Genomic DNA, 25,765 nt, shown 5'->3' on the forward strand with positions numbered 1-25,765 from the left:
AGCCTCAAGTACTTCAAAGACACGATCTTTCTTTTAAACATTTGACTCCCACCACAGACCTTTAAAAAGAGGGTGGACGTGGGCACTAAAAGGGTACCTGAACAGCCACCAGCACGTCAAAAGCAGCGCCTGCTCAGGCTGTGAGCTGGGGCACCCAGCGCCAGCCTTGCCTTCAGACACAGAGCACAAACGAGCTTACTCCGCCGGCCTGGCCGCTGGCGGGAAACATGGTCCCCGGGACACCACAAGGACAGGGCCCAGCCCGCAGACAGAAGCACAGAGGCACGCTGAGAGGCGCCCCCGACGCGGAGCGCAGCCGCCGTACAGCAGCCGCCGCACAGCAGCCGCCGCACAGCGCCCGCCAGCAGCGCCCGCCCGACCAACGCCGCCGCACAGCGCCCGCCAGCAGCGCCCGCCCGACCAACGCCGCCATCGGGCGCGGGGAGCGAAGGGGGCGGGACTTCCGGGCGGCTAGGCCTCCTCGGAAATGACGTCAGAGTGTCAACATGCAAGATGGCGGCGCATCACCGGCAGAACACGGCCGGGCGGCGGAAAGTGCAGGTGAGGGCGAGGCAGGGCCCGGCGAGGGCTGTGGCGGGGCGCTTCCCTGGCACGGCCTGGCCGGGGAGAGGAGGACAGCTCCCTGTGGCGAGGCGGATTGCGTCCCGAGAGAGGGGCGGTGGCGGGGGTGGGGTCAGCGGGCTGGGGCGGCGGTGGGGGGCAGGTGGCGGGGAGCGGCGGAAGGGCACCGGACAGGGGAAAGTTGCCTTTGGAAATGCTGTCGCCTGGCCCTGAGGGGCTGCGGCAGCGGCTGGTCTCGGCTGGGGGGAGCAAGGGTTGGCGGTTTCTACGGCAACAAAGTCGCCTCCTTTTCCTGGCGATATCGAGTGGGAGACTGCAGCCAGAGCAGCCCCATGGATGTCAGCTTCCTCTGCTCGCCTGAGAGCCTCGTGGTGAGCTCACCTGTAGTTACGAGTACACAGCTGTAGTCTTGGACTGCAATTACTGAAATGTGTGTAAAAATCAAAACTCTTTAAGAGCAAAGGTCGTGAAGATGACTGTGTTATAGTCCTCAGCTTTTCTTGTTCGTGGTACTACCGGCATTTTAAACGCTCTTGCAGCTTTCACTATGGAAAAGATCTAATGCTTTATCAGTGTGCAAAGCTGCACACCTCTAGAGGCAAGTGCCAAGTTTCAGCTCTGCCCACTGTGATCCAAAGAAATATTGATTAAGACTGAAACAGCATTAGAATTCTTCCAGACAGAAATGGGGTTTGGGTTTGAACAGACCTTCTGTGTTCTATCACACAGAGGAAAGTGTTCATCTTGTGCTTAAAGTAAGCAATCAGTACTGCATAAAGAATTCCCTTACCCTACCAAAAACCAAAACCAACCAACCAAGAACCCCAACAAAACCCACGTCTGACTTTCTTTAAGAGAAATCCACATTATTGAATCCCTTTGTTGACTTCATCACCTGTTCCATGAACAAGTTTCTGCAGGTTTCTCTCCTAAGGAGGGGGATTTTATGATTATTTGGTATTACTTTGATCTAGTCCTGTTTCTTTGTAAAGTGTTCTTTCCCTGACAGCCATATGCATCAAAGAGTTCATTGTTTCCTTTTTTTACTACTACATTCCTTTTTGAGGCATTACTTGGCTCATAAGCTTGCATTTACAAGCAGGTTTGTGCTGGTTTGTGATGTCTTCTTTTCCCCTTTCACTGTTTAGTGGGGAGTTTTTTTTTTCAGTATGCTGATCTGTCACAGGCAGTAAGTACATTGTAAGTCTAGATCTGCAAAGAATAACTTTGGTTATATTACAAGCATAAAGCCTTGAGCAGAAGGTAGGCCTTTTCTTAAGCTCTTATTACTTCACCTAATTGGCTAGAGACAGGATTTTGTTCATGTAATGGAATTCTAAGTGGCTGTTGGATCCATCAGCTGCTGATGGAAAGTTAGAACCACTGATGATTTATTTGACTTCCTAATGGCAGGGAATTTAGGGTGCTGCTACCTCAAGCTTTAGACAGAGTCAGAAGAAGGAGTTTCTCCCAAACCTGTGAGGCACAAGGAAGAAGCTTTTGTAAAAAACTGCCTCTCAGGCACGGAGGAACTTGATTCCTCATGTGGCGGGAGAGATGGTTGAAGTTTCTGGCAGGTAGAACTATTTCTGAGTTGGACACGCCTGCTTTGCTCACAAGCAGAACTGTCCAAAATAACCACTTTAGGGTATTTTTGCATATAGTTATATGTTTCTAAGTGTTTAATCAGAATAGATGCTCTAGGCCTCAAAATAAATTCCATGCCTGAAAAAAGGTAAGCAGCTTAATTATTTAACTGCAAATCAGGCATTTGAAATGTCCAGTGGCAGTCTGTTGGTGTTTCATGTAACAGGTTCCATGAAGAAAACATGTCCTTGGTCCTGTAAGAAATTCACTTGGCTTTGTGTGCTGAAGTGATGACAGTGACTCTACCTTTGGGACGCTTAGACAGTCATTGGAGTAATCAGTCCTGGTCATTTTAGGGTACTGGATCCCATCAATTCTTTATAATGAGGGTACACCACCTTGGTGTGTTTGTGTATTGCTGCAGGGAAAGATTCATATTCATTATGAGAGTTTATAAGAGCTACGGCAATATAAAAGTAGAAGGCCTTGGTCATTATTGAAAGATGTCCTGTCCCACAACTCTGACCCCTTCCAGACCATCATGGCAATAAAATGACTCTGATTTCTGTCACAGTTGTTATTAGCTTTGTGGTTTGCAACTGACTCCAGACTGGGGCATCGAACAAAACAGTAACATGCTCTCAGGCTGCCCTGTTGGCAGTGAATGCAAACAATGGTGGTGGAGTCCTCACTCCCTGGTGAGCTTGGCAGACTGCAGTGCCTTGTCTGGAGTGGTGCAGATGTGCATGCCAAGGGGCCGAGTGCAGTTTTATCAGAGCAGTTTCTTCTCAGGCAAAAGCCTGCTGCCTTAACCTTGCTTAGGTGTATTTGTGTGCACACAAACAGAGTAACTTGTATGGTTACTCTGTTTACTAATAGTTCTAATATTTTAATAGTAACACAAAAAAAACCACTTTTTTTCCCCAAAATAAGAATATAGTGGAGAAACCTGGATTATTGGCGACCTCCCTTTGTTCATCTTAATGAACTTTGCTGAACTGTCCACCACCGTGACGCGAGTGTCAGTTCTTTTAAATCAACTTACTGTCCACAGAGTGGCTTAGGTTGGAAGGGACCTTAGAGATCATCTACTCCAGCCTCCCCGCCATGGGCATGGACACCTGTCAACTAGACTTACTGCTCAAGGCTTGTCCAGCCTGGCCTTAAATGCCCCCAGGGAGGAGGCATCCACAACTTCCCTGATCCATCTTTTCCAGAGTCTTACCACTCTCATACTTAGGAACTTCTTCCTGAGATCCAGTCTAAACCAGCTCTCCCTCAGCTTAAAATCATTCCCCTTTGACCTATTGCTAGACACCCTCATAAAAAGCAACCTCTCCAGCCTTCCTGTAGGATCCTTTCATGTGTTGGAAGGCAGCTGTAAGGTCCCTCTAGAGTCTTCTCTCTCTAGGCTGAACAACTCTGATTTGCTCAGCCTATCCTTGTAGCCCATGGACCATCTTTGGGGCTTCCTCTGGACTCACACCAGCAGTTCTGTGTCCTCCTTAGGATGGGGACACCAGAACTGGATGCAGTAGTCAAGGTAGGGTCTCACAAGAACAGAGTAAAGGGGCAGAGTCACCCCTCGACTTGCTGGCCACACTTCTCGTGATGCAGCCCAGGATATGATTTGCCTGCTGGGCTGCATGAGTGCACTGCCAGCTCACAGGGAGCTTCTCATATATTGATACAACCAAGTCTCTTTCTTCAGAGCTACTTTCAACCTGCTCTGCACTCAGCCTGGATTTGTGTCTGAGATCAGGCTGACCCAGGTGCAGGACCTTGCACTTTGACTTGTTGAACCTCATGCAGTTGACTGACCCACTTCTCAAACTGTTGCTTTTATTGATCCACTTCATGTTCCATGTGTTGAGTTGTTTCAACACCCTTTTAACAGATTTTGTGGAACCATTAATTTGTCCCTCTGTGTTAATATGTAATTAATGTATTTGAGCACAAGCCTGGATTCTTCTGGTGTTACACCTCTTTCTCTAAAGGGTTCCATGTGGTGTGCAGCAGATGTCTTGTGAGGTTATTTTTAGTTTGTTGGCATAATCTGTGTCTCTTGTTCTAGTTCATTTCAGTGTACAAGATAGTTATTTCATTCTGAATGGCTGGTTTGCAAGGGTGGACTATTTAACTTTTTGTTTTGAATTAAAAGACATTTATTAAGTATTTTCAGTGTAAGTAACTGGCAGTTACATGAATGTCTCTAGGCTTATCACGGGAATTGGCGCCTTCACTTTTGTGCCAGTTGTCATTTTCAATTAACATTCTCTCCATGAAAAGTGATTTGTCTTGGCCTTACCTAACTGCTCATTTGAAATGTTGATAAGGTGTCAAATAAACTGGATGACTGCAAAGTAATTTTCTTCTAGCTTTCTCCTTTTAGTACTAGAAATAAAAATAATTTAAGGAGTGCATTCTTGGTTTGGGTTAAAGTCACCTCTGCCCTTGAAGAATGGCAGTCACGAGTTCTCCCCATGACAGGCAGGAGGTGATTGCTGCCTGTTCTTTATACAATGGAGATTGCCTTCTTACCTGTGTACTGTAATGTTTTTAAGCAGTTTATCAGGAAGTGGTAGAATTTTAAGTCAGAGGAGAGATGAAAGTAACTGAATTCTGGGAGCAATAGCAGTCAAAGTGCTGTTGTTGATTTGCCATCTTTTTCTCCATCAAAGATGCTGCATATTTACACCACAAACTGGAACACTAAGAAACAAGATTATTTTTTTTAATTCTGTTGCTACAGCAGTTGCTTTGTCAAGTTTCTCACAGGAAGGAAGAGGGATGATGTTCCATTTAATGCTGATCTGGTACTGAGATTTAGTGTATGGTCTTAGAGCTACCACAGGCTTGTTAACCCTGAAATAAGATAATTTCTGTCTTTGTCTCAGTTGTCTTTAGGTGTGAACAATACATGCCAAGACATGTTTGAATTTGTGGAAGTTATTAAAAGGAATAAAGGTCACATTAAATAATTACACTTGACCTTCATTTGACTGTTTTAATACTGGTGGTACTATCATGTTAAACCTTGACTTTATGGCATTGTTTTGCTCAAGTAGTCACTGTTGGCCTTCTAGAAACGCAGGCACAATATGGTCAGAGCCAGGTGAAGAGTTGCACATAGGTGCACCACAGAAAGCCCTAACAAACTTCAATGGTTTGAAGTGTTCTAACACAACAGTATTACGCGTGGTCGATGGCGTCTTCTCTCAGTAACATCTCTGAAGCTGTGTAGGTGGAGACTTCAGCATGAATTGCAAAAACATTATGGATGAGTGGAGTAGATGAGAGGAACCAAGAATGCTGCAAAATGAGACAGTCTGAAACTGGGAGAAAGAGCAGTGACTCTACAAGGACTATGAGTGGCTAACAAAGACTGTGAGCCAATGTCTTAAGAGCATTGGGACATAACATAATAAATGTAGTAAAGCACTTGTGGAATGGTAATGCAGTGTGTTAAAGCAGAAGGATTCAGGAGGCTCATAATTTTGATTCTCCAGTGTTAGTCTATAGAGCTGTAGTTATAAAATGGAGAATGGGACTGGATGTGTGCATTCCAGAAGCATCAATTCTCTTACTGTACTGCACTGGGATGAAATAAAATCATAGAATGAGTTAGGTTGAAAGGACCTTAAAGAAGACCTCATTCCAACCCTCCTGCCATGGGCAGGGACATTGCCCACTAGACTGGGTTGCTAAAGAGCTCATCCAACCTGACTTTGAACACCTCCAATGAGGGGACATCCACAACCTCCCTAGGCAGCCTGTTCCAGTGTCTCATCATCCTCAGCATGATTAATTTCTTCCTAGTCTTCAGTCTGAATCTGCCCTCCTCAAGCTTCAATCAATTCCCTTTCAATCTAGCACTACAAGCCCTTGTAAGAATTCCTTACCCAGCTTTCTTGTACCCCCTTTCAGTAGTGGAGGGCTGCTCTAAGGTCTCCCTGGAGCCTTCTTCTCTCCAGTCTCTTCAGTTGAGGTGTTGCCCCATCCCCCTGTTCTTCAAATGGGCTTGCCAGTTCTTTTGCTATAAAAACTGAGATGATGTAAAACATCTCTTCAAAGATAAGGATCACTGTACATTTTGTTTAATGTGTTGGGGTTTTTTTTTGTGTGTGTAACTGAAATTTGCTCCGGAAAACACCTTCTTTATACCACTAGGATGCAGATATTGGAGTGAAAAATCGCTTTTAGATTTCTAGCCCCAAACTACTTCTTGAAAATGTTTTCAAAATACTGCTACTAATGTATCCAGGTGATTCCTGCTGTGGGCAGATTGGATTATGCCAAGCCTGAAATGTTCTTTTGTTGTCCTGATGATCTGGGAAGGGGACATAGCTGGCAACTTCTCCTTTTCTCTGAGCATAAGTAGTGCATAAGGCCTGTGTAAACCCTATGGTCAGGAAAAATGCAGCGCAGTGTGAATGGGGTGGCTCTGAAGAAACTGTAGTGACTTGAAATTGTTTTGTAGCCTTTGCAGTATGTCTCCTTAAGTCCTTTTGGTGTATCTGAACAAAACAGCAAAATAACCAATATGCAGGGTGCTGTCATATGCAAAAGGAAACAAACTAAAGCAATAATCTGGCTGGAAAAGCTGTAAATATTTGTTGTTGTTATCATATTAGAAAGTAGGTAGTTTTTTTAAAAACTGGCTTCAGAATAGTAATAGTGACTCCTGAAATAGCTAGAATTTGTATCTCTGGCTTTTCAAGGCTTTATTAGTGACCATGTCCTCTCCCTTGCGAGTCAGCAAATACTGTCAGCCCAGATACAGAAACTATGGACCCTCTTTAAGACTTGTAAACAAACTCAGTGTGTTGTCTGAGATCACCCAGAATATTTGTGCAGAGCAGGGAGTGGAACAAAGGACTCTCTGCATCTCAGTTTCATTTGTAACAATTAAAAAATCCTTTGGGCTCCAGTTCTCTCTCTGCTGCTCCCCTCTCTATGATTCTTCCCCGTTTTCAGCAGGAGGGGGAAAATGACTGAGGTGGTTTTGGTAACTCTCAAACTGGCAGACCTGCTTAATGCTCCTATCGTTTTCTACCCAAGAACCTCCCAAAGGTGAGATTAGATGTTAGGATTTTATGGCCAAGTCAATATCTTAATGCCATAATTGAATTCTTATTTTTCTTAAGGTCTCCTATGTGATTAGAGATGAAGTGGAGAAGTATAACCGAAATGGGGTAAATGCACTTCAGCTGGATCCAGCATTAAATAGGCTCTTCACAGCAGGGCGAGACTCTATTATAAGGATATGGAGCGTCAATCAGCACAAGGTAAGTCGTGAGAGGATTCCTATGTCTAAACCTACTTTTTTTCTAAGTTATGAAACTAGTAAGCTGCCTACAGGTGTATTTCTGATTCTCTTTCTTAACAGCTGCCAATTACTGTGATGGGAAAATCGTTCTGATACTGCTGCTCTGTGTTACATACCTGTGTGGTTCTTTCAGGAAAGCATTCTGGAATAGTGATTTCAGGTGACTGCATTGGGCAACCTTTGCTCTGTTGGAAGGCTGAGGAGAATATCACAAAAGGATCTGATAGTCACAAGCCTTTTCATTTGTCATAAGATCCTATAAACCCTTTTTTTCCTTAATTTGCAGCAAGACCCTTACATAGCATCTATGGAGCATCACACAGATTGGGTGAATGATATTGTGCTCTGCTGCAATGGCAAAACATGTAAGTACTTCAACTGCAATATTGAGAAATTGTGTCTGAAAATATTTCAGCTGCTGCTGCTTTAATTATTTTCTCTTAGCGTGTAAAACTAATTTGCACGTTGTGAATTTGATAAAGATATTGGGAGATTTTCAAATGCAAATGTGAATGGGTAATTAAATGAGTCTCGAGATATTTTTGACAACAAAATGAGTGTGGTGCAAAATGCTTTAAAGTGACACATATGCCATTAAAATTTACTCTTTATTCTTTCCAATGTAGTGATATCTGCTTCTTCAGATACAACTGTGAAAGTGTGGAATGCACATAAGGGATTTTGCATGTCAACACTGCGGACGCACAAGGTGAAGAACATTGTCAGTAAATCCTCTGTCATGTCACTGACAATCTCTTCAGTATTAAGGTGTGGGTTTAAAATAGATAATGGTGTGGATTCAGGCTGTTAAATTTGCTTTATTGCAGGATTATGTGAAAGCCTTGGCATACGCGAAAGATAAGGAACTGGTAGCATCTGCTGGGCTGGACAGACAGATATTCCTCTGGGATGTAAATACTCTAACAGCACTGACTGCCTCAAATAACACTGTAACAAGTAGGTACAAGGGGAGGGAAGGCAAATGCGATGTAGAGTCATCTGTGAGATCAGTTTAAAACTACAGGTGCTTGTTTCTGACTGCATAGATGCACAAGAAATTTTAAGGTGCGGTTAGTATGTACTCAGAGCATTTGTTTTGTTAAATAATAGCAGAAAATCTGGAGCAGCCAACAGTCACAGCATTTAGAATAGAGAACAGGTCTCTTTGAACATTTGCTCCTGAAATATGGTGTGCTGGTAGTCTCTGAAACTCAATAGAGCCTGAGCTTCAGCAGCTTTTTGCCCCTCAACTAACCGATTTTGTATGTTTTCCCTCAGGTTGTTTGTCAGTGCATTTTTGTTGGGCTTTGAGGATTGTATTGTTTATACAGATGCTGCAAAAGGTGCAGTACAGCTTCTAAAGCAGAATTTGATACATTTATCAACTCTTACCTGTACAGAAGTAGTAAGTTACTGGATAAATGTGGAGTAAAAGAGTGTGAAGTACTAGGCACTGATTAAATGTAAGCAGTCGCACACTAGTGAGATCTACCTCACTGCTTAGATATGAGAATGCAGGGGGTAACTGTCTGTACATTCTCAGAGTTAATCCTTAAAGCCATCACTGTCTTTTAAGAAGTAGTCTGTCCTGCTTATTTATCCCAATAAAGACATTATAGTAAATTATGGGATACTTCCCCATAGAACAATTCCTGCATAGCTTTCTAAGAATAGCTGGGATAGAGCTAGTTCAGTTTCTCTTCTGGGAAGTATGAGACCAGTCTTCAAATTCAGTTAGATTTGATTGCTGCAGGGAATAACACAGATCAGGATCATCAACATCTTGGTTTGTATTGGCTATTTAACAATATATTTTATCAGAATGTAGTCCAGTTATGACCACGCTGAATTTTGCTGCTTGTGGGCAGGTTGGAAAAAAGGTGTTTTGAGTGACTGATCTCTTTCATTTAATACTTCCTGTTCGATCCTTGTTTAGACAGTAGCAGTCTCAGATGTATGCATTGGGAAAGAACATGCCATCTTGCTGTGCTGCCACCCTTGAATTTCTATACAAGACTCTCTGTTTCCTAACTCGTAGGTTAGAAATGACTCCAGAAGGATCCCCAGAACTAAGTTTTGGAATTGGCAGAACATACTTTGAAGAAACATTGAGAATTTGTGATTCTGTAAATAACCAGGCAGGCATGTAGCTGTTTTGGTGTGTTTTTTTCAATTAGTGTTATGGCTAATTATGAACAGTGTGTGAATTGGTAGCATCTAAAACCAAAGACTGATCGTCAGGTTTAGATTTGTTTTGTCTCCAGGACTTTTTGTTCACGTATAGCCCTATGCCGGTGTGACTGTGCAGCCTTCATGGCTTCCAGTGATCTGTGCTGCACAGCAGAGTAGTAGTGAGATGGCACATGGCTGCATGTAACTAAGCAGATTCACTTCTTATTCCTCAGAAGTTTTCTTTAACTGAAATTAGAATTACCACCGAATTTTGCCAGTAGTTGTAAGTTGTACTATCTTCTGATCGAACAGGGATTTTTCCAAGGAAGAATCTATTTGCTGGCTTACAGGAGATCTCACCTCTAAGGGGGAAGCAAAAAAGGATTTATTGAGCACTGCAGCAATGATACAGAACCTAAATGATTCAAGTGAATCACATTTGAAGCACAGGGAGTACTGAGGATCTAATGCTTATTTTGAGCACAAGATCAAACAGAAGAGGAGGTGTTACCTCTAATACAACAAAAATGAGTTTGTATTTCTAGAGCTAGAAGAGTAATGCCTCATATGGGGAGGGAAGAAGTAGAGGAATTGTTTTTCTTTCTAGTGCTCCCAGCCAACACCATTCCTGCTGTATGTCCTTAAAGAAGCTAGTTTTTCTCACTGCTTTCAAACAGCATTGAGGTTTTTCTCGGCTTGTTCTTGTGCATTAATTTCCTGTTTGATTACAGGAGAAGCAATGTCACAAGCCAAGCTTTAAAAGGAAGCCTGTTTTTAAAGAGTCTCCAAATCAGTGTGGCCATAATTTAGATTAAGTGGAGAGATTTGGCTTTTGAAATGTAGTCCCTTCCAGAAGGTCTTTACTCCTGGCATGAGTTTTGCTCCTGTACACTTAAGATTCTCTCTTCCATTCCTTGTGATAACTCTGTACATTATCCTGTCATAAATCATTATGATTATTGAACATCAAGAGTCTTCAGTACAGCTTTTTAGCTTTCAGCTGTTGTCTGGGAACAGTGGAAGACTATCACTTTATTTTGGCTGCAAAAATAGATTTAATTTGGAAGTTTACATTTGGCTACCCATAGCTAGTGGTTAAAGGGACCCTTAAGTAAAGCTGCATAATTCTTTCACTGCAACAAAACATTTGTGACATTGTTTATGTTACGGACTACTGTGTTAGAAGCTTATTTCCATAATGTACATAAATCATTATACAAAGTTTCACATCTCTGCTGGCAACAGTTGCTGCTGTTTTCAGCCTTTTTGGCAGACTGATTATATGGTTTTGAGGCCTGACAAAATACTTCATTGGTGCTCTCTGAATAGATGATTTTCATTTGCTGTGTCTGTGCGTTTCCCAGACGAAGGATTGATACTTCAGCTTATCCAGAAGTGGGTTAGATGGTACTGAATTCCTCTGCTCTAACGATAGCTGTGGTGGGAATGAGTTTCCATATGGTTTTCACAAATACAGAGATAGTGTCTATGTTCAAGTAGCACATTTCATCACTGCAGTGTAACTTCAGTAACTCTGCTGAACTGAGAGTGGAGCCTTTAATGTATCATGTGGAATTTCCCTGTTTGGCTTGGGAGAAAAATCTCTGTGCTTCAGTCCACATGCAGAAGTGTCAAGCTCTAATAAAGCAGTTGTGAAGAGCAGGAGTATGTTGGTGGTCCTGCCATTGAATTGTGCTGTCCAAAGGACCATAACTCTGAGGTGTTTGTTTTTATGCAGCAGTAGATTAAGAATTGGGATGGTGTTTCCCTGGCAGTATGTTGTCTGTACTATTTTTTAAAGCAGCTATGTATGTGGAGTGGAGTGGCACTGTATTCATGACCAAAGAGTATTAACATGCTCTAAAATAGCATTTTTGAATTCACAGTATTAAAGTTGAAAATGTAAACTTTATTTTGAAATAGCTTCTTCCTTGAGTGGGAACAAAGACTCTATCTACAGCCTTGCAATGAATCAAATGGGAACAGTTATTGTGTCAGGGTCCACTGAAAAGGTAAGCAAAAATGTGGTAAGGCTCATTCCACTTCAGTTCACAGTTCAGTATAGAGACAACTTTTTAATTTTCAATGTCATATCTGCAGCAGCTTTCTGTGGTTTTAATAGTGAGGGCAGACACTTCAGGGGATTGTCTAAGTGCAGGATACAAATACCTGCCTCAGCCTGAAGATGTTTATGTATCTGTGTGGTGTTAATTCACAGAAGAGACAATAAGATCATCTTGTGTAACCTTCTCACTATCAGAGATGATTACACTTTACCACAAGAGCTCTGATTTTGGGGGTACATTATTCAAATGGTTTAAAATTTGAAGCAGTTGCCTGGAGTAAGGAAGAAGTGCTGTCAGGAATTTAAAAGACCCCTGCAGGAGTTGGGAAGTGAAGTGAGCTGATGAAGTTCAAGTGTTCCCAAGAGACAGCTCATGCTCTTTATTGTAAAGGAAAGGGAAATATCTGAAGCCTCCTGAAAGTTTTTTTGTTACTGTTTGTGTTGTTGGTTTTTTTTATTTGTTTTGTGGGATTTTTGGTTTTGTGTGTGTGTGGTTTTGAGGGGTTTTGGTGGTGGTGGTTTTGTGGTGGCTGTTTGTTTTGTGGGTTTTTTTTGTTGGTGGGTTAATTTGTTTTTCTTTCACCTGATTTGAGCTTGAGAGACTTTTATATCTAGGCCAATTTAAAACTGAGAATAGGATACAGATACATCAGTGAAGCATCTGAGAGAATTCCAGTCACTTCCAATCTTATTTCAAAAGAAGATAGAAAAAGATAGAGCAAATGAAATTAAAACCACGAGAAGAAAATCACATTTGATTATTAGACATGCATAAGATCTAGTTCGGTCTGCCTTGTTCTCATGAAGTATAACTCTGGTGATGGATGTCTGCATTTGGAATTAGTGTCAGTCTATTCAGAATGACTTAATTTTCTGCAGAGAAAATAAATTGCTGGGAAGGAGGATGTTAATGCCAGTTACCCAATGTCTGTTTGCATAGGTTCTAAGGGTGTGGGATCCAAGAACTTGTGCAAAATTAATGAAACTCAAGGGGCACACGGACAATGTAAAAGCTTTGCTGTTGAACAGAGATGGCACCCAGGTACGTGCTGTGACTTCAGACAGGCTTTGTACACCGTGTCGTTAGTCTATTTCAGAATAATTATTTTATGCTATAGATTACAGAAGATAGCTGAACAAGTATTTTAGAGGTGTTTACTCTTCAAAGGAGGGAAAATGCTGGATGAAAGCTCCGCTTTATTACCAGTCCACCTAGTTATGGAGGGGGTGGTTTACATGAAAAAGGCTGGAAATGGTGATAAGAGCTAGTGCTAAGCATAGACTGGCAGTCAACATCTTAATGTAAAACAACCATAAGAATTGTGGAAGCTCTTTGAAGATATGTTTTGGTATAAAGACCTAAGTGCCTGCTTTAAGTATGATTGTTGTTGCTCAGTGTCTTTCAGGCAGCTCTGATGGGACCATCCGCCTGTGGTCCCTTGGGCAGCAGAGATGCATAGCGACATACCGTGTCCACGATGAAGGTGTTTGGGCTCTGCAGGTCAATGAGGCCTTCACTCATGTTTATTCAGGGGGAAGAGACAGGAAGATTTATTGCACAGACTTACGAAATCCTGATATCCGTGTGCTTATCTGTGAAGAAAAGGCACCAGTTCTTAAGGTAAATGGAATTGAGTTCAGACAGTCACAGAACAGTTGAGATTGGAAGTGACTCTGGGAAGTCATCTGGTCCACACCCCTTGCTCAAGCAAGGCACCTAAAGCTGACTCCCTGTGACCATGTCCCAGATGGCTTTTGGCTTTGCAGCTTCTCTGGACAACCTGTGCCAGTGGTCAGGCACCCACATAATATACAAGAACTGTAGTGTTGTATGTCAGCTAATGAAAGAGTGGCTTGAGGTAAGCAGATGGAAGAATGCAATGTGTGTTGGGTAACAAGTACCACATCTCTTCAGTTGCACCTGGAACTTCATTGTCTGAAGAAGGTAAATGCCTGTGGCTACTTGAAATACATAGATTCAAAAAGTTAGTTCTGTGAGACTCCAGCACAGTTTTAGGAGAACAAGCAGGTGCCACTGAGGCTTTAGACAAAAGTGGAAGTTTCTTCACACAGGACTCTCTTAGAATCATACTAGTGGGAAAAAATTGTTTTGTTTTTGTTTTTTTTTCTTGACAACCCAAACATGAGGTTTTCTTAACTGTAGAAAACTACATGAACAAATCTGAGTCTTCTGCAGAGGCTGTTTTCTGGATTATCTATTTTGTTATCTGTGACTCTAGATGACATGTCTCTGGAAGGTGTAGGTGTATAAGGAGCATGTGATTGAAGTGTATACCAGTGTATAAGCAAATCTGTCTTTTCTTCCTTAGCATTTTCAGATAAAATCCTGGATATATTGATGTAGCATTCAAAATTGAGAGTCTGAGCAATTTCAGTCCAGAATGAACAATGAAAGCTACAGTCAGCTGAACAAAGATCAGAAGTGCTCTCCAATAGCCACAATGATTTGTTACTGTCTAGGAAATGTAACAGCAGAGCCAAGTGTATAAAGTTCTGTATTTAAATTAGTACAGAACTTCTTAAGTTCTCTTTAACCATGCCAAGTAATTCAGAAAATGTTGAACTTGCCAAACTATCCATTAGGGAGAATTGCATCTTACTAAAAAGCAACTTGAAGTACAGGGTATTTAGATTCATTACATCTGCCCAGGTCCAGAATTTAAGTGTTGAGTATTTGAAAGAGTTTCTCTGGAGTTTCAAAAGTTGCAACTTGGTTACTTTTATTTAATGTTGCCTTTCTTCATCAAACTGAAAGTTGGGCTGTTTCCAAGACACATCCGAGTATGAAAGCAGGCCTGCACAGAGCAAGTATTAATTGAATAATGGAAAATTAAGTTAAGTGTGCCTGAAAGTGTCTGTGGTTTCATTGTTTAGATGGAACTTGACAGATCAGCTGATCCTCCTCCAGCGATCTGGGTCGCAACGACGAAATCCTCTGTGAATAAATGGGTAAGTGATACATTTTACACTCCGAATGCAATTAAGTAGCCATGCAACTTGCAGTCTTGGTTTGGAAGCTGTTGAACTGTTGCTTGCAATGTGGCTGTGCCTTGCTGTGATCACTAAGCTTTCTTTACAGGGATCAAAAGGCGTTAAGCTTTGAAGTGCTTTCTTTGCCTGTCACTTTATGCTGCTTTTAGAAGTAAATTATCTCAGTCAGAACTGGACTGTTAACATCTAAGTAGCAGCATGAACTGGCAGTTGTTACTCATAGATAAAAGCAAAGTTTTTAGATTATTATGAATGAGTCATTTTGTTTCTTTCTTTAGACTTTGAAGGGAATTCATAATTTCAGAGCATCTGGAGATTATGATAATGATTGTACCAATCCTATACCACCCCTGTGTACACAGCCTGACCAAGTTATAAAAGGTAAACAGCTGTTTTCCACAGCACCTTCAACAGTCTGTTGCCTCTAGCAGAAATGGTGGATCTTTAAGACTAGCTCAAATTTTTACATACTTGATAATATGATTTCCACCAACAATGTGCTTAGCCTCTGTCTGGAGTGAGAATAGCATTTGAACATTCTTGCATAAAGCAGTGACACAAAAGAACAGTCACATGTTGTGTTCTAGAGTTTAATGTATTATTAGAAGAAAAACAATCACCTTAATTCTTGTTTGTTTGACAGGGGGTGCTAGTATCATTCAGTGCCACATTCTTAATGACAAGAGACACATATTAACCAAAGACACAAATAATAACGTGGCATACTGGGATGTCTTGAAGGTAAGTATGAAAATTTGGATTGAGCATCTGCTGTTGGATGATGAATTATTTTGTGCTTTCTGATATTTATTTTAGTGTGTGAAATTCCTACAGTAGAAAATGGATCAGCTTTCTGTCTCAAAATATAACACAAAGATTGCCTTTTGACAGGGGAGGGGACATTTCTGAGCTTTTCTGCATCTTTGCCTGAAATGAGGCTGACTTCTTGTTTCACCTGAGTTCAGTGAAGTATTGATGTCTTCATTTACCTCAGACTGTACTGAAGTACTGATACTGGGGGGGAGAAGAAGGACAAAGGATGCTAGAAGACAGTTATTTACTCAGTGCTAGGGAAAATTGTTTTCTGTTAGTATAAAGCAATACTTCCACATAAACTGTTGTTCCGTTTTCTTAAGAAAAACATTAAACCTTTAACTTCTGTGTTTCTGGATTCCAGTACTCACAGAGAAACCACCATTTGTAATCGTTTCAAGCGTGTATGTCAGTGAAGTAAACCACTGAGGTTTTAATATGGCTTAATACTCAGAGTTCAAAAACTTGTGTATTTCTTATGGTGTGCAGGCGTGTAAAGTTGAAGACCTTGGGAAAGTAGATTTTGAGGAAGAAATTAAGAAGAGATTTAAAATGGTGTATGTGCCAAACTGGTTCTCAGTAGATTTGAAAACGGGGGTAAGTTACAGCTCCTTAATCTGTTGGTCTGATATCACATTTCCTGTATCTACTGTTTATGCACAAAGGTTTTAGTGTGTTCCAGCCTTTGAAGACCCATCAGCACTTATCTGAAGGGTTACATTTATTTTGAAGCAAAATACCAATTTTTACATCAGTTACTAATAGTTTTAATAACAATTTTTAATAGTTTTCTGCTTTTCTTTTGTTCTGTTATGTTCAGTTTAAATGCACCAGTGCCAGTCTTTCATTAATACAGTAAATGAAGTGTTCTGTCATGCATTTGGAAATTCCTGGCTTTGTCTTTCCAGCCAAATATGGACAAAATTAATTTATAGACTTAGTTGAATACAAGACAGCTGTTGCATTCTGCTTCCTGGTGGCCTTTTTCCTACAGATGTTGACAATTACTTTGGATGAAAGTGACTGTTTTGCAGCCTGGGTGTCAGCAAAGGATGCTGGATTTAGCAGTCCAGATGGTTCTGATCCAAAATGTAAGTTTTAACTAATATTAGTGCTTTATTGAGACACAAAGGTAAAATAAATGCCAATATTTTGGCATTTATTTTCAGTTTCAGAATATTCCAGTCCACGTGCATCAGTAACTGGTTGAATTTTAAGGCTTACTGCAGAGCGTTCTGCGGTGAGAGTGTTGGGAGGTTTGTTCTGGAACGTTTCAGTCGTGTCCAGGTTTTGTATTTAACTTGGTTTTAAACTAAAATTAAGAAATATTTCTATGCTTGGGACTGTTACTTAGTCCTGAGAATGGGATTGCAAGTGAGTGATCCAACCACAGTGATTCTAAAATCAGCTTTTTCTGAAAGATAGTAGCAAGTAGCTCTGAGAGGGTGATAAGCAGATTTCTGTGCCCATCACAGAAATAGCTCATTTTGGGAGCAGAGATACTCAGGCTTTTGGGACTGTTCAGCTGTGGGTGAAATGCAGAATATTGTGATGCCAGAAGTTTTTGTCTAACTTAAGTTCTATTTCACTGTGTGTTGACAGTAAACCTTGGAGGGCTTCTGCTACAGGCACTTCTGGAGTATTGGCCTAGGACACATATCAATCCAATGGATGAAGAAGAAAATGAAATAAATCATGGTTAGTATTTAAATATTTCCCTTATCTGAGGTTTGTTCATACATTCTGGCTTTTTACATTTCTTTTTCTTTGAAGATACAACTCTCTGTCTTTTGCCTATCATGGTATTTATTATAGACTGATGCATTCCTGTGCAGACTACTCTAGGTTATCCTGCTTTGGCAGGGGAGTTGGCCTCGATGATCGCTGGAGGTCCCTTCCAACCTCTAAAGTTCTGTGATCCTGTGATCTGCTGAGTCGATCACCAGTCTGTGAAAAAAAAAAAACACCAGTCTGTAAAAAAAAAAGAGGTGACCAGATAGTTACAGAAACATGATGCCTTAATGGAAAACAATCACTGGGGAAAGTAAGGCTCGACTGGGAAAGAATCAGCCTGGGTTGTGACAGCTAAGAGCAATAGTTCAGTTATTCACTGTTGGCCGATACACTCTTGACAGGATTCCAGTTCGTTTCTAGGAATTATGAACAACATACAATAAAAGACACATTTGTTGGGGGAAAAGGTATTCTGGGGGGTAGGTCTGTATAAAACCAACTTGGAGTGGTGGTTTCAGGTAATAGTGCTAAGGCTAATTGGGCATGAGATAAAAAGCATGGCTATGAAAAAATGTAAGAATGGTTGAATTTGGTCAAGGCACAGAGACTGTATAACTCCTAAGTTTGTGGAGCACTTGGAAATTAATTCAACCCAGATGAGAGTTGACTTGGAAGTCTTGTCTGTAGCAGTGAAGAAATTTCTTTCTACAGATAATCTAATTAAGCAGAATGTAAGTTCAACAATGCCATGCTATTTTGTGACAAAGACTGTGCCAAGAGTTAGTTAATTTCTTCTTTCAAAAATGATTCACTGTAGGTTGCAGCACTTGGCAGGTTTTCCTGGAGAGCATTGCTGATTCTCATACTTCTGTGTGTTGGCAGTCTGCAAAATGAGAGCCAGACAATATGTAAGAAATTCAGAGATCTCAGGCTTGTGTATTGTTGTAACACTAATGGTGTGGTACTTAAGTCTGCAATATTTAGAGCAGTCACTACATTATCAGCCTTCAGTTTCCTGTTTACAAGGAACAAGAAACTGGAGAAAACCAGTAATCAGATTTTGGCACATGTGCTCTGTTGCCTTTTTCTCCAAGGCGTTTTAAATAGGCCTTCCAAAAACCTGTATTGGTTCTAGTTAGTCTCATTGTGTTCATTTTTATGTACTTAGTATGTGTTGGAACTTGGGGGGGTTTAAGAGGTGTGCAGTTTTATTAGCCGTAGGTGGAAAAGACTTTCTGGCCTGTGTGTGCCCAGACTTAAGGCCTGGTGCAGTCTCATTATTTTGTTGTTTTGTTTTTTTCCATAGTGAATGGTGAGCAGGAGAACAGAGTCCAGAAAGGAAATGGATATTTCCAAGTGCCGCCACATACACCAGTTATTTTTGGTGAGGCTGGAGGACGCACTTTGTTCAGGTACACAAGAGCACACAAGAGCACTAATGCAGTGCCCATGAACAGCCACCTCCTTCATGCAGGCAGAAGTGTTTGCAAAATGCCATACATGTCCTGAGCATTCAAATCGTGCCCTTAACAGCCAAAATGAGCAGCTGTTCATGAAAATTTTGCACTGTCCAACTGCCTAGGTGAGTTTGAACACCAACAGCTGTGGTATGTTGCTGCTAGTTGTATGTCATAGCTTTGAGATCTTTTGGGCCACCCTCTTCCTGCAAATGGATTAATTCAACTTCATTGTAGAATGAAATTTTGCTGCTAACCAGGTTGAAGCTCTCTGCCCATTAAAAGGGCAGGTCCTCTCCTGAAAGCCTTTTAATGCACATTACAATAATTGTTTTCATTCACAAAGATTATTTCTCTGTGCCTTAGGTTATTATGTCGGGATTCAGGTGGTGAAACTGAGTCTATGCTTCTTAACGAAACTGTGCCACAATGGGTCATCGACATCACTGTGGACGTAAGTATCACCTGTGTAGGTGTTCAGATTTTCTTGGGGGTTTTAAGGTGAACTACATTTTTTTAACTGTACAGCATCTGAAATCACAGTTTAAATTTTTGCTCTGCTTGTATTTAAAGCAATGCTCACAAGGTCTATATTGAAGACAGTTTGAGATTCATTATTTCTTGATGTGTCCATTTAAAACGTTTTGATACAGTCTTCAGAAAAGCAATTCCAAGCACTGCATCCCTGGTATCTTTTTTCAGTGTTGGAGCTCAGGAACAGAGAATACTCTTCACATTGCTGCAGTCCTCTGACACTGTCTAACTTCCTTTGCAATACATGGTAATTTATATTCAAAAGCTGGCTCATCTGTGCAGCAGCTAAATTGAAGCATTTTAGCAGCATGAGTAATTTGAAAGTTGGCTGCGGTGGTGATGTTGATTAAGAATCTTCCTTGGTTTTTGATAATTAGAAGCTGAATATACTTCACATACCAGCTGGTGGAAGGAGCTGAGAAGAGTTTACCCTGAATTAACACTTTGCAAATTTGTTTCCTCCTAGAAAAATATGCCCAAGTTCAATAAGATTCCCTTCTACCTCCAACCTCATTCATCATCAGGGGCAAAAACTCTGAAAAAGTAAGTACTGCATGTGTGACTGTCAGACCTGCAGGAGGAGAGCTGCGAGCCCAGAAAGCCCCAACCCCACAACTCTCCCAGGGAATCGCGTTGTGCTTGAACAATTGGCCAAGTCTGAGTTGTTTAAGCAGCGCCGCTTAGAAGCATTGAATTATACCAGAATATAATAGGCAATTGCTTGAGTTTATGCTAACAAATGTCCAAGAACTAACTACTGACATTAAAACTTTCTGTCTGCCTGCTACGTTAGCTGTGGCTGGGAGCTGCAGAGCTTACAAATCAGCGCAAGCCCTCCGATAGAAAGTCAGGGTCATAGAGGCTATGCCTGCTGCTTATGTGCAGCAGTATTTGGTCTTTCCCACAAATGTCTCATTCCTCTTTTAAGTCTCACTGAGTTCTTCTATCAGAGGCACGTGGTGAAGGAGAAGCTTCCCAGGCTGCTTTTTGTGCTTTGTGGGCAAAGTGCTGCTGGCTTTTACTTTAGAGTTCTGTTAATGTAGCAGAGCAAAGAGCATATTCTGACTTCTTTTATTACTCCATACCCTCTGTCCTCTGAACAATCCCTTTTCTATTGAAGGAATGAGGATTGTGCACAGTACTCTTCATCTAAAGTCTGATTTTTCTCATTCAGTCTGCTGAGTATCTTGCCAATTTCCCGAGTCCCTGCTGTGTGTATCTTTGGATAAACAGCTGTTGCCATGTTGTTCTGGATGACCCTGACCATGTGCTATTAAGGTTATCTGTGTACTCGGCTACAGATGAAGATATCTGACGACAAATACAGTGCCTTAAGCGTCTGCCAAACTTTGCTTACCTTTATATAGAGATCGATTGTCAGCAAGCGACATGCTTCAGGTGAGGAAAGTGATGGAGCATGTGTACGAGAAGATCATTAACTTGGATACTGAGTCTCAGACAACAAGCTCCTCCAACAATGAAAAAGCAGGAGAGCAAGAGAAAGAGGAGGACATCGCTGTGCTAGCGGAGGAGAAGATTGAACTTCTGTGCCAGGACCAGGTAAGTTACGTGGGTGGTTTAGACTGCAAACACAGCAGTGTCTAGCAGTGCCTAGCCCGACATTGTTCTATATACCTATGAATCCTCTGTTACCTTTAAAAGGAAGTCAGTGTTCTGACATCATGTTAACTTATTGCTGACACAAGTTCAGACAGCAGGAGAGACCTGGATCACACTATTTACATAGTGTGGCTGTTGAATTCTGACCAGAAGCCATTCTAGGATTACTTACTCATACTCAATGAACAGGCTTAACACAGTCCCATACCCCAGTGCTCTATTTCTAGCATTTGTGGAGTGTTTTGAACTGTATGTTTCTAACAGAGCTTAAAATGTATCCAAATTTGTGAATTGGCTAGTAAGTACATGAAGATTAAATATTGAAGGGGATGGTAGCAATGTGAATCGCAGAATATTAGGGGCTGGAAGGGAACCCCAAAGCTCATCCAGTCCAACCTCCCTGCCAGAGCAGGATCTTCTATACCAGATCACACAGGAACACATCCAGGCAGGTCGTGAGTATCTCCAGAGAGAGACTCCACAACCCCCCTGGGCAGCCTGTTCCAGTGTTCTGCCACCCTCACAGGGAAAAAAAATTCCTCATGTTTTCATGGAACTTCCTGTGTCTCAGCTTCCACCCAGTGCCCCTTGTGCTGTCCCTGGGCACCACTGAGAAGAGCCTGACTCCATCTTCTTGGCACTTACCCTTACATATTTAGAAGCATTAATGAGGTCACCCCTCAGCCTCTTCCTCTCCAAAGTAAAGAGCTTCCTCAGTCTCTCCTTGTAAGAGGTGAAGTTCTGTGTTATGTTGCTAGAATTTTTCAGTAATGCACCAGATACATTTGCTAGTTGAAAAATCAGAGCCTTTTCGTGGCTCATCTTTGCTGCCAGTTCACCCATACACACAAGCCAGAGTGTTCTACCTCTGAATGTGTCAATGTAGCAGATTAGTGGAATAAAAAGTGAATTTCTCCTGTTTAGATTTTGGATCCCAATATGGACCTTCGAACTGTAAAGCACTTCATTTGGAAGAGTGGTGGTGATCTGACACTTCATTATCGCCAGAAATCAACGTGAAGACAGTGGTGGACCCAAATGGTTGCTTATTGACTTGACCATACTGTACTGGTTCCAAGAGTAGTACTATAGAAGCCCACTGAACCCCTAAGGTAGATGAGACCTCTAATGACTCAGTATGGACGGCAAGTATACATTTAACTGAAGTGACTAATAGCTCTGTAATATAGAGGAAAAGAATCTATATGACTTCAACTATAGTCTCCACTAGTCTCAGCCAGTGAGCTGGGAAGTCCCTGAGTGGTTCGTGTCGTGTGAGGTGTACAGAGAACAGATGATAACCCAGTGCAGACTTTTGCTTCCTCCTTTTTGCTTTTGTTTTCCTCACCTGCTCACGCTTGGTATGAAGCTGTTTTGGCCACATTAACCGTTGCATTCACAATGCCATTCAGAACCGCACTCAAGGTGCTTTTAGTACATTCCATTCATAAAGTTCCTGCAGTGGTTTCTCACAGGTTGTTTGAACATTTCTGCCACAGAAAGGAATGTGGAGAAGAAACCCAACAGCAAATAAGACATTGTGAATGAATCGCCCATGTAGTTGCACGTGAAGGGTCAGCATTAGAGTCCTGTTAACATGCAAAAAGAACACTAGAGGAGTATTGTAACGGGGTCAGTCCAGTGATGCTGTGCATCGTAACAGAGTGACAATGCTTGGCAGCAGTCACAGAGGGTTTCTGGTTGGTTGGTTTTAGACACGTGTGACTACTTCCTGCACTGTGCACTTAAACTAGTGTGTGGCCAGAACACCTAGTTTTGGTAGCTGTGCTCAAAAGTGATGGGACATTATGGTAAAACTTCAGAGCATTCTGAAATAACTTCATATGTTTTCATGTTAAACTTAAGAAACTTCTCAGCAGATTTCATATTCATGATACAAAAATACTTATTCCTTCTTTCTCCACAGTTTTCTATGCAGTTATTCTTTTGTTATAGATGGATGTGGATCTTCTTTTCACTGCTATTTCTAAAGCTCTGTGACTGTCGTAGACTCATGATAGTCTTTTATAGAGTTTAACTTATTATTGGGGGGGAGAGGGTAAAGGCATTTTGGCTTTTCATGGAATTATGTGGGGCTGTCCCAGAAACCCATTTGTAGCCAGAATAAATAGCAAACAGCTCACAATGAAGTGGTGTACAAACAGCTCTTGTCTGAAGCAGAAGCACAAGTGCCTTCCAAGGGCAGTGTATTACTTGAGTTTCTTCAGGAGACATAGGCTTTTGCCCTTCCTCTATCTTAGGTTGGGGCCTAAAGGAATTCCCAATAAATTGTATTACTGGGATTGTATTGGTCAAACAAAAAGTACAGCGTTTTTCATCCTATTGTATTTAAGAAGAAAACAGTCAGATGGTTCCCTTCTGCACTCTTTAACCCAGCTGAACAAGCTGATGGCTTAAACAGCAGGTGTGGTTCACGACTAAGCTAGCCTGTCTTCTGAGTCACTTTCAGTTTCTGATGCCCATTCCTGTGTGCTCAGTTGGACACACCTGTGCCACAACTGCACATTTGTAGTGGTATTTCTGAATTGAATAGTTAAACAGAACTGTAGCTTTCACTGGTAAATTGTTCTGAGTTGTATTTATTTACAGCAAGGGTCTACACTTGTGCCAGTAGGCACTGTTTGTGGGTTGGTTTGGGGTTTTTCTGGCTGTCCTGCTGTCCCATTGCTCCCAGTATCTTTGTTTGAAATCAGTCAAGGTTGTAATTCTTCTTTTTCTTTTTTTCCCCTTTCTAACCATCCCAATACACAGTTTCAGGAAAGTTATACAAAAGAGTCTGCAATGCCAGAGGGATAAATGATGTTTCACAGTTGTATAGAATAAAAGGCTTTAGTTACAACATTTTCCAGTTGTTTTGTGTATTGGATCATTGATGCCATTTTAGAGCTTGGACCCTTGGTTGTTGTCAAAGGACTTCTAAGTCCTTTGCAGCCTCAAATAGCAGAATAGCTGAAACAGTGGCAGTGCCTTAACAAAATCCCTTAAAGGTGATCTTATTACATGGTTAGATGTAAAACTGAGCAGGGATTCAGGCCTTCAAATAGAAGCTCTGGGATACTGCTGAGGTGGAGGAGGCAGCAGGGCTGTGCTGTTTGCATGGGCAGCAGCAGCTTTTGTACGATGAATTATTTCGTGCTAACAGCCACGTGGCACATAAGGCAGCCCTGCTATAGCTGGCTTGTGCCAGCTGGCACTCAGCTTTCTGGATGTGGCAGGGTTATCTGTGTGTAAGACACAGATGAAAAGCCACGACTGGATTTCCTGATGTTGAAAAGGCCAGTTCAGGATACTCAGAGCAGCTGGGCTGCTCTTGGAGAGGACACTGAATTGTGCTCCCAGTGACTCCGGGCACCCATCTTGGGTGGATTGTCAGGCATGAGGAAGTTTTTTGCTACTCTTCTTTAATTTGTCACCTTTTCTGGAGTTGTGATGTCTGTGATTCCTGAAGGGAAGAGGAGAGGCCCTTGCACAGCATTCAGGAGCTCATTTTTAAGTCACAGCTCATGGGGACATTGTGAGCAGAGTTCCATTCTGCCAGAACCAGAGGAAAGGCTGCTGGTTTGTAGAAGCTGGGTGGGAGGGTTTATTTCACAATGGAAAGGAGTTGTAAACCTATCGTTTGGTAGAGTAACTTCTCCCCAGAATAGGCATTTAATGCCTGTGACAGGCATTCTTTTTTCTCTTCAGTGCCAGGGGAGGGGAGGGAAGGGGTCCCAAGCAGAGCCAGGTAGGTAACAGAACTGTTAACCTGCACACTTAATTATCAAGAAAGCGATTACCTAAGTAGTTTCCTGTACTATGGTCCAAACGTTTTTCTGAGGCAGCTGCAAAAACATCATGTAGCCCAGAGGTAGAGACTGGGTGGGACATGCCCAATCTCTCTCCAAGGGTATTGTGAAACTCTCCTAGACCTCTTTTTCGTGGGACTGAGAATGCTAAATGACTTTTTGTAGCTTGAAATGTAATTTAAACTAAACAATTGCTTTGAAATTGCCCTTACAGCAGAAGCAATGCAAAGTGGTGTTTGCTTAAGGCAAAAGCATAGGAGGGTGTGTGGACATTAGTGGCTGTGCCCAGGAAACAGCAGATTAACACCGTCAAATCAACTGCAGCAAGTAGCTTTTAGCTGCTTTTTAGGTTTGGTTTTGAAAGTAATCAATTCAAAACAGCTTTCTTACTTCTGTAGCTATGAGTAAAAGTGGTTTCTGCTTCATGTTCTATCAGGGTTAGAGTAACTTCAGGCATCTCAAAAGTTAGAAAACCTCCAGGATTTCAAGAGCAAAAGAACTCAATGAGGAGGTTAAAATCAGCATTTAAATGGCAAGTGTGGTTAAGTGATGTTAGGAGAATGTAACACACTACTGCTACAGCTTTACCTCCCACTTGGGTTTTCTAAAGGGGTGTGTTAGGCCACTCTTTGGCTGGGGGCTATGAAAAAGAATCAAGTCTTCAGAAACCAACTCCCCACTTTCCAAGACCACTCTGAGGAAGTAGCTGGACACAGCTGTGTAAGTGTTAACTCATTTATTACTGCGACATTCGCAATGCGGTGTGAGTTTTGACAGTCCCTGTGCCCTTTTAGGCTCCAGCATCACTCGCATGAGCTTAAAAACAGTTCTGATGAAGCTTAGGAATGGTTTTAAATAAAAGCAAACCAAAAAAATTAACAGATCACTCAAGTGTCTCAAGTCATCAAGCTCTGAGGCCAAACTTACCACTAGCTTAAGTTCCTGTTTGGCTGTCCACCCTGCAGCAAGCAGGTGAAGGAAGAGCAAAAACTTATTTTAGCAATATAGGGAAAAAGAAAATCCATTCCCTACTGACAGACCAAAAGAGTTC

General features: G+C 41.7%; 1 protein-coding gene across 2 annotated transcripts; it reads left to right on the forward strand.

Moving 5' to 3' along the window:
- The first annotated feature begins 490 nt into the window (after positions 1-490).
- WDR48 (WD repeat domain 48) lies at positions 491-23,767 on the forward strand. Of its 2 annotated transcripts, none has more exons than XM_064162888.1 (19): positions 491-561; positions 7,317-7,457; positions 7,785-7,863; positions 8,125-8,219; positions 8,326-8,455; positions 11,594-11,682; positions 12,676-12,777; positions 13,132-13,356; positions 14,631-14,705; positions 15,026-15,128; positions 15,391-15,488; positions 16,050-16,157; positions 16,555-16,651; positions 17,163-17,258; positions 18,601-18,706; positions 19,118-19,205; positions 19,752-19,828; positions 20,653-20,845; positions 21,830-23,767. In XM_064162888.1, exons 1-19 carry the CDS (start codon positions 514-516, stop codon positions 21,923-21,925), a joined length of 2,046 nt encoding a protein of 681 aa, XP_064018958.1. In that variant the 5' UTR covers positions 491-513; the 3' UTR covers positions 21,926-23,767. The 2 variants fall into 2 exon arrangements, with proteins under 2 accessions (XP_064018958.1, XP_064018959.1); XM_064162889.1 differs by having other exon boundaries at positions 8,125-8,207.
- Positions 23,768-25,765: the final 1,998 nt, after the last annotated feature.

Source organism: Pogoniulus pusillus, chromosome 23 (genome assembly GCF_015220805.1).
Source record: "Pogoniulus pusillus isolate bPogPus1 chromosome 23, bPogPus1.pri, whole genome shotgun sequence".
In the NCBI taxonomy this organism is placed as follows: Eukaryota; Metazoa; Chordata; class Aves; order Piciformes; family Lybiidae; genus Pogoniulus; species Pogoniulus pusillus.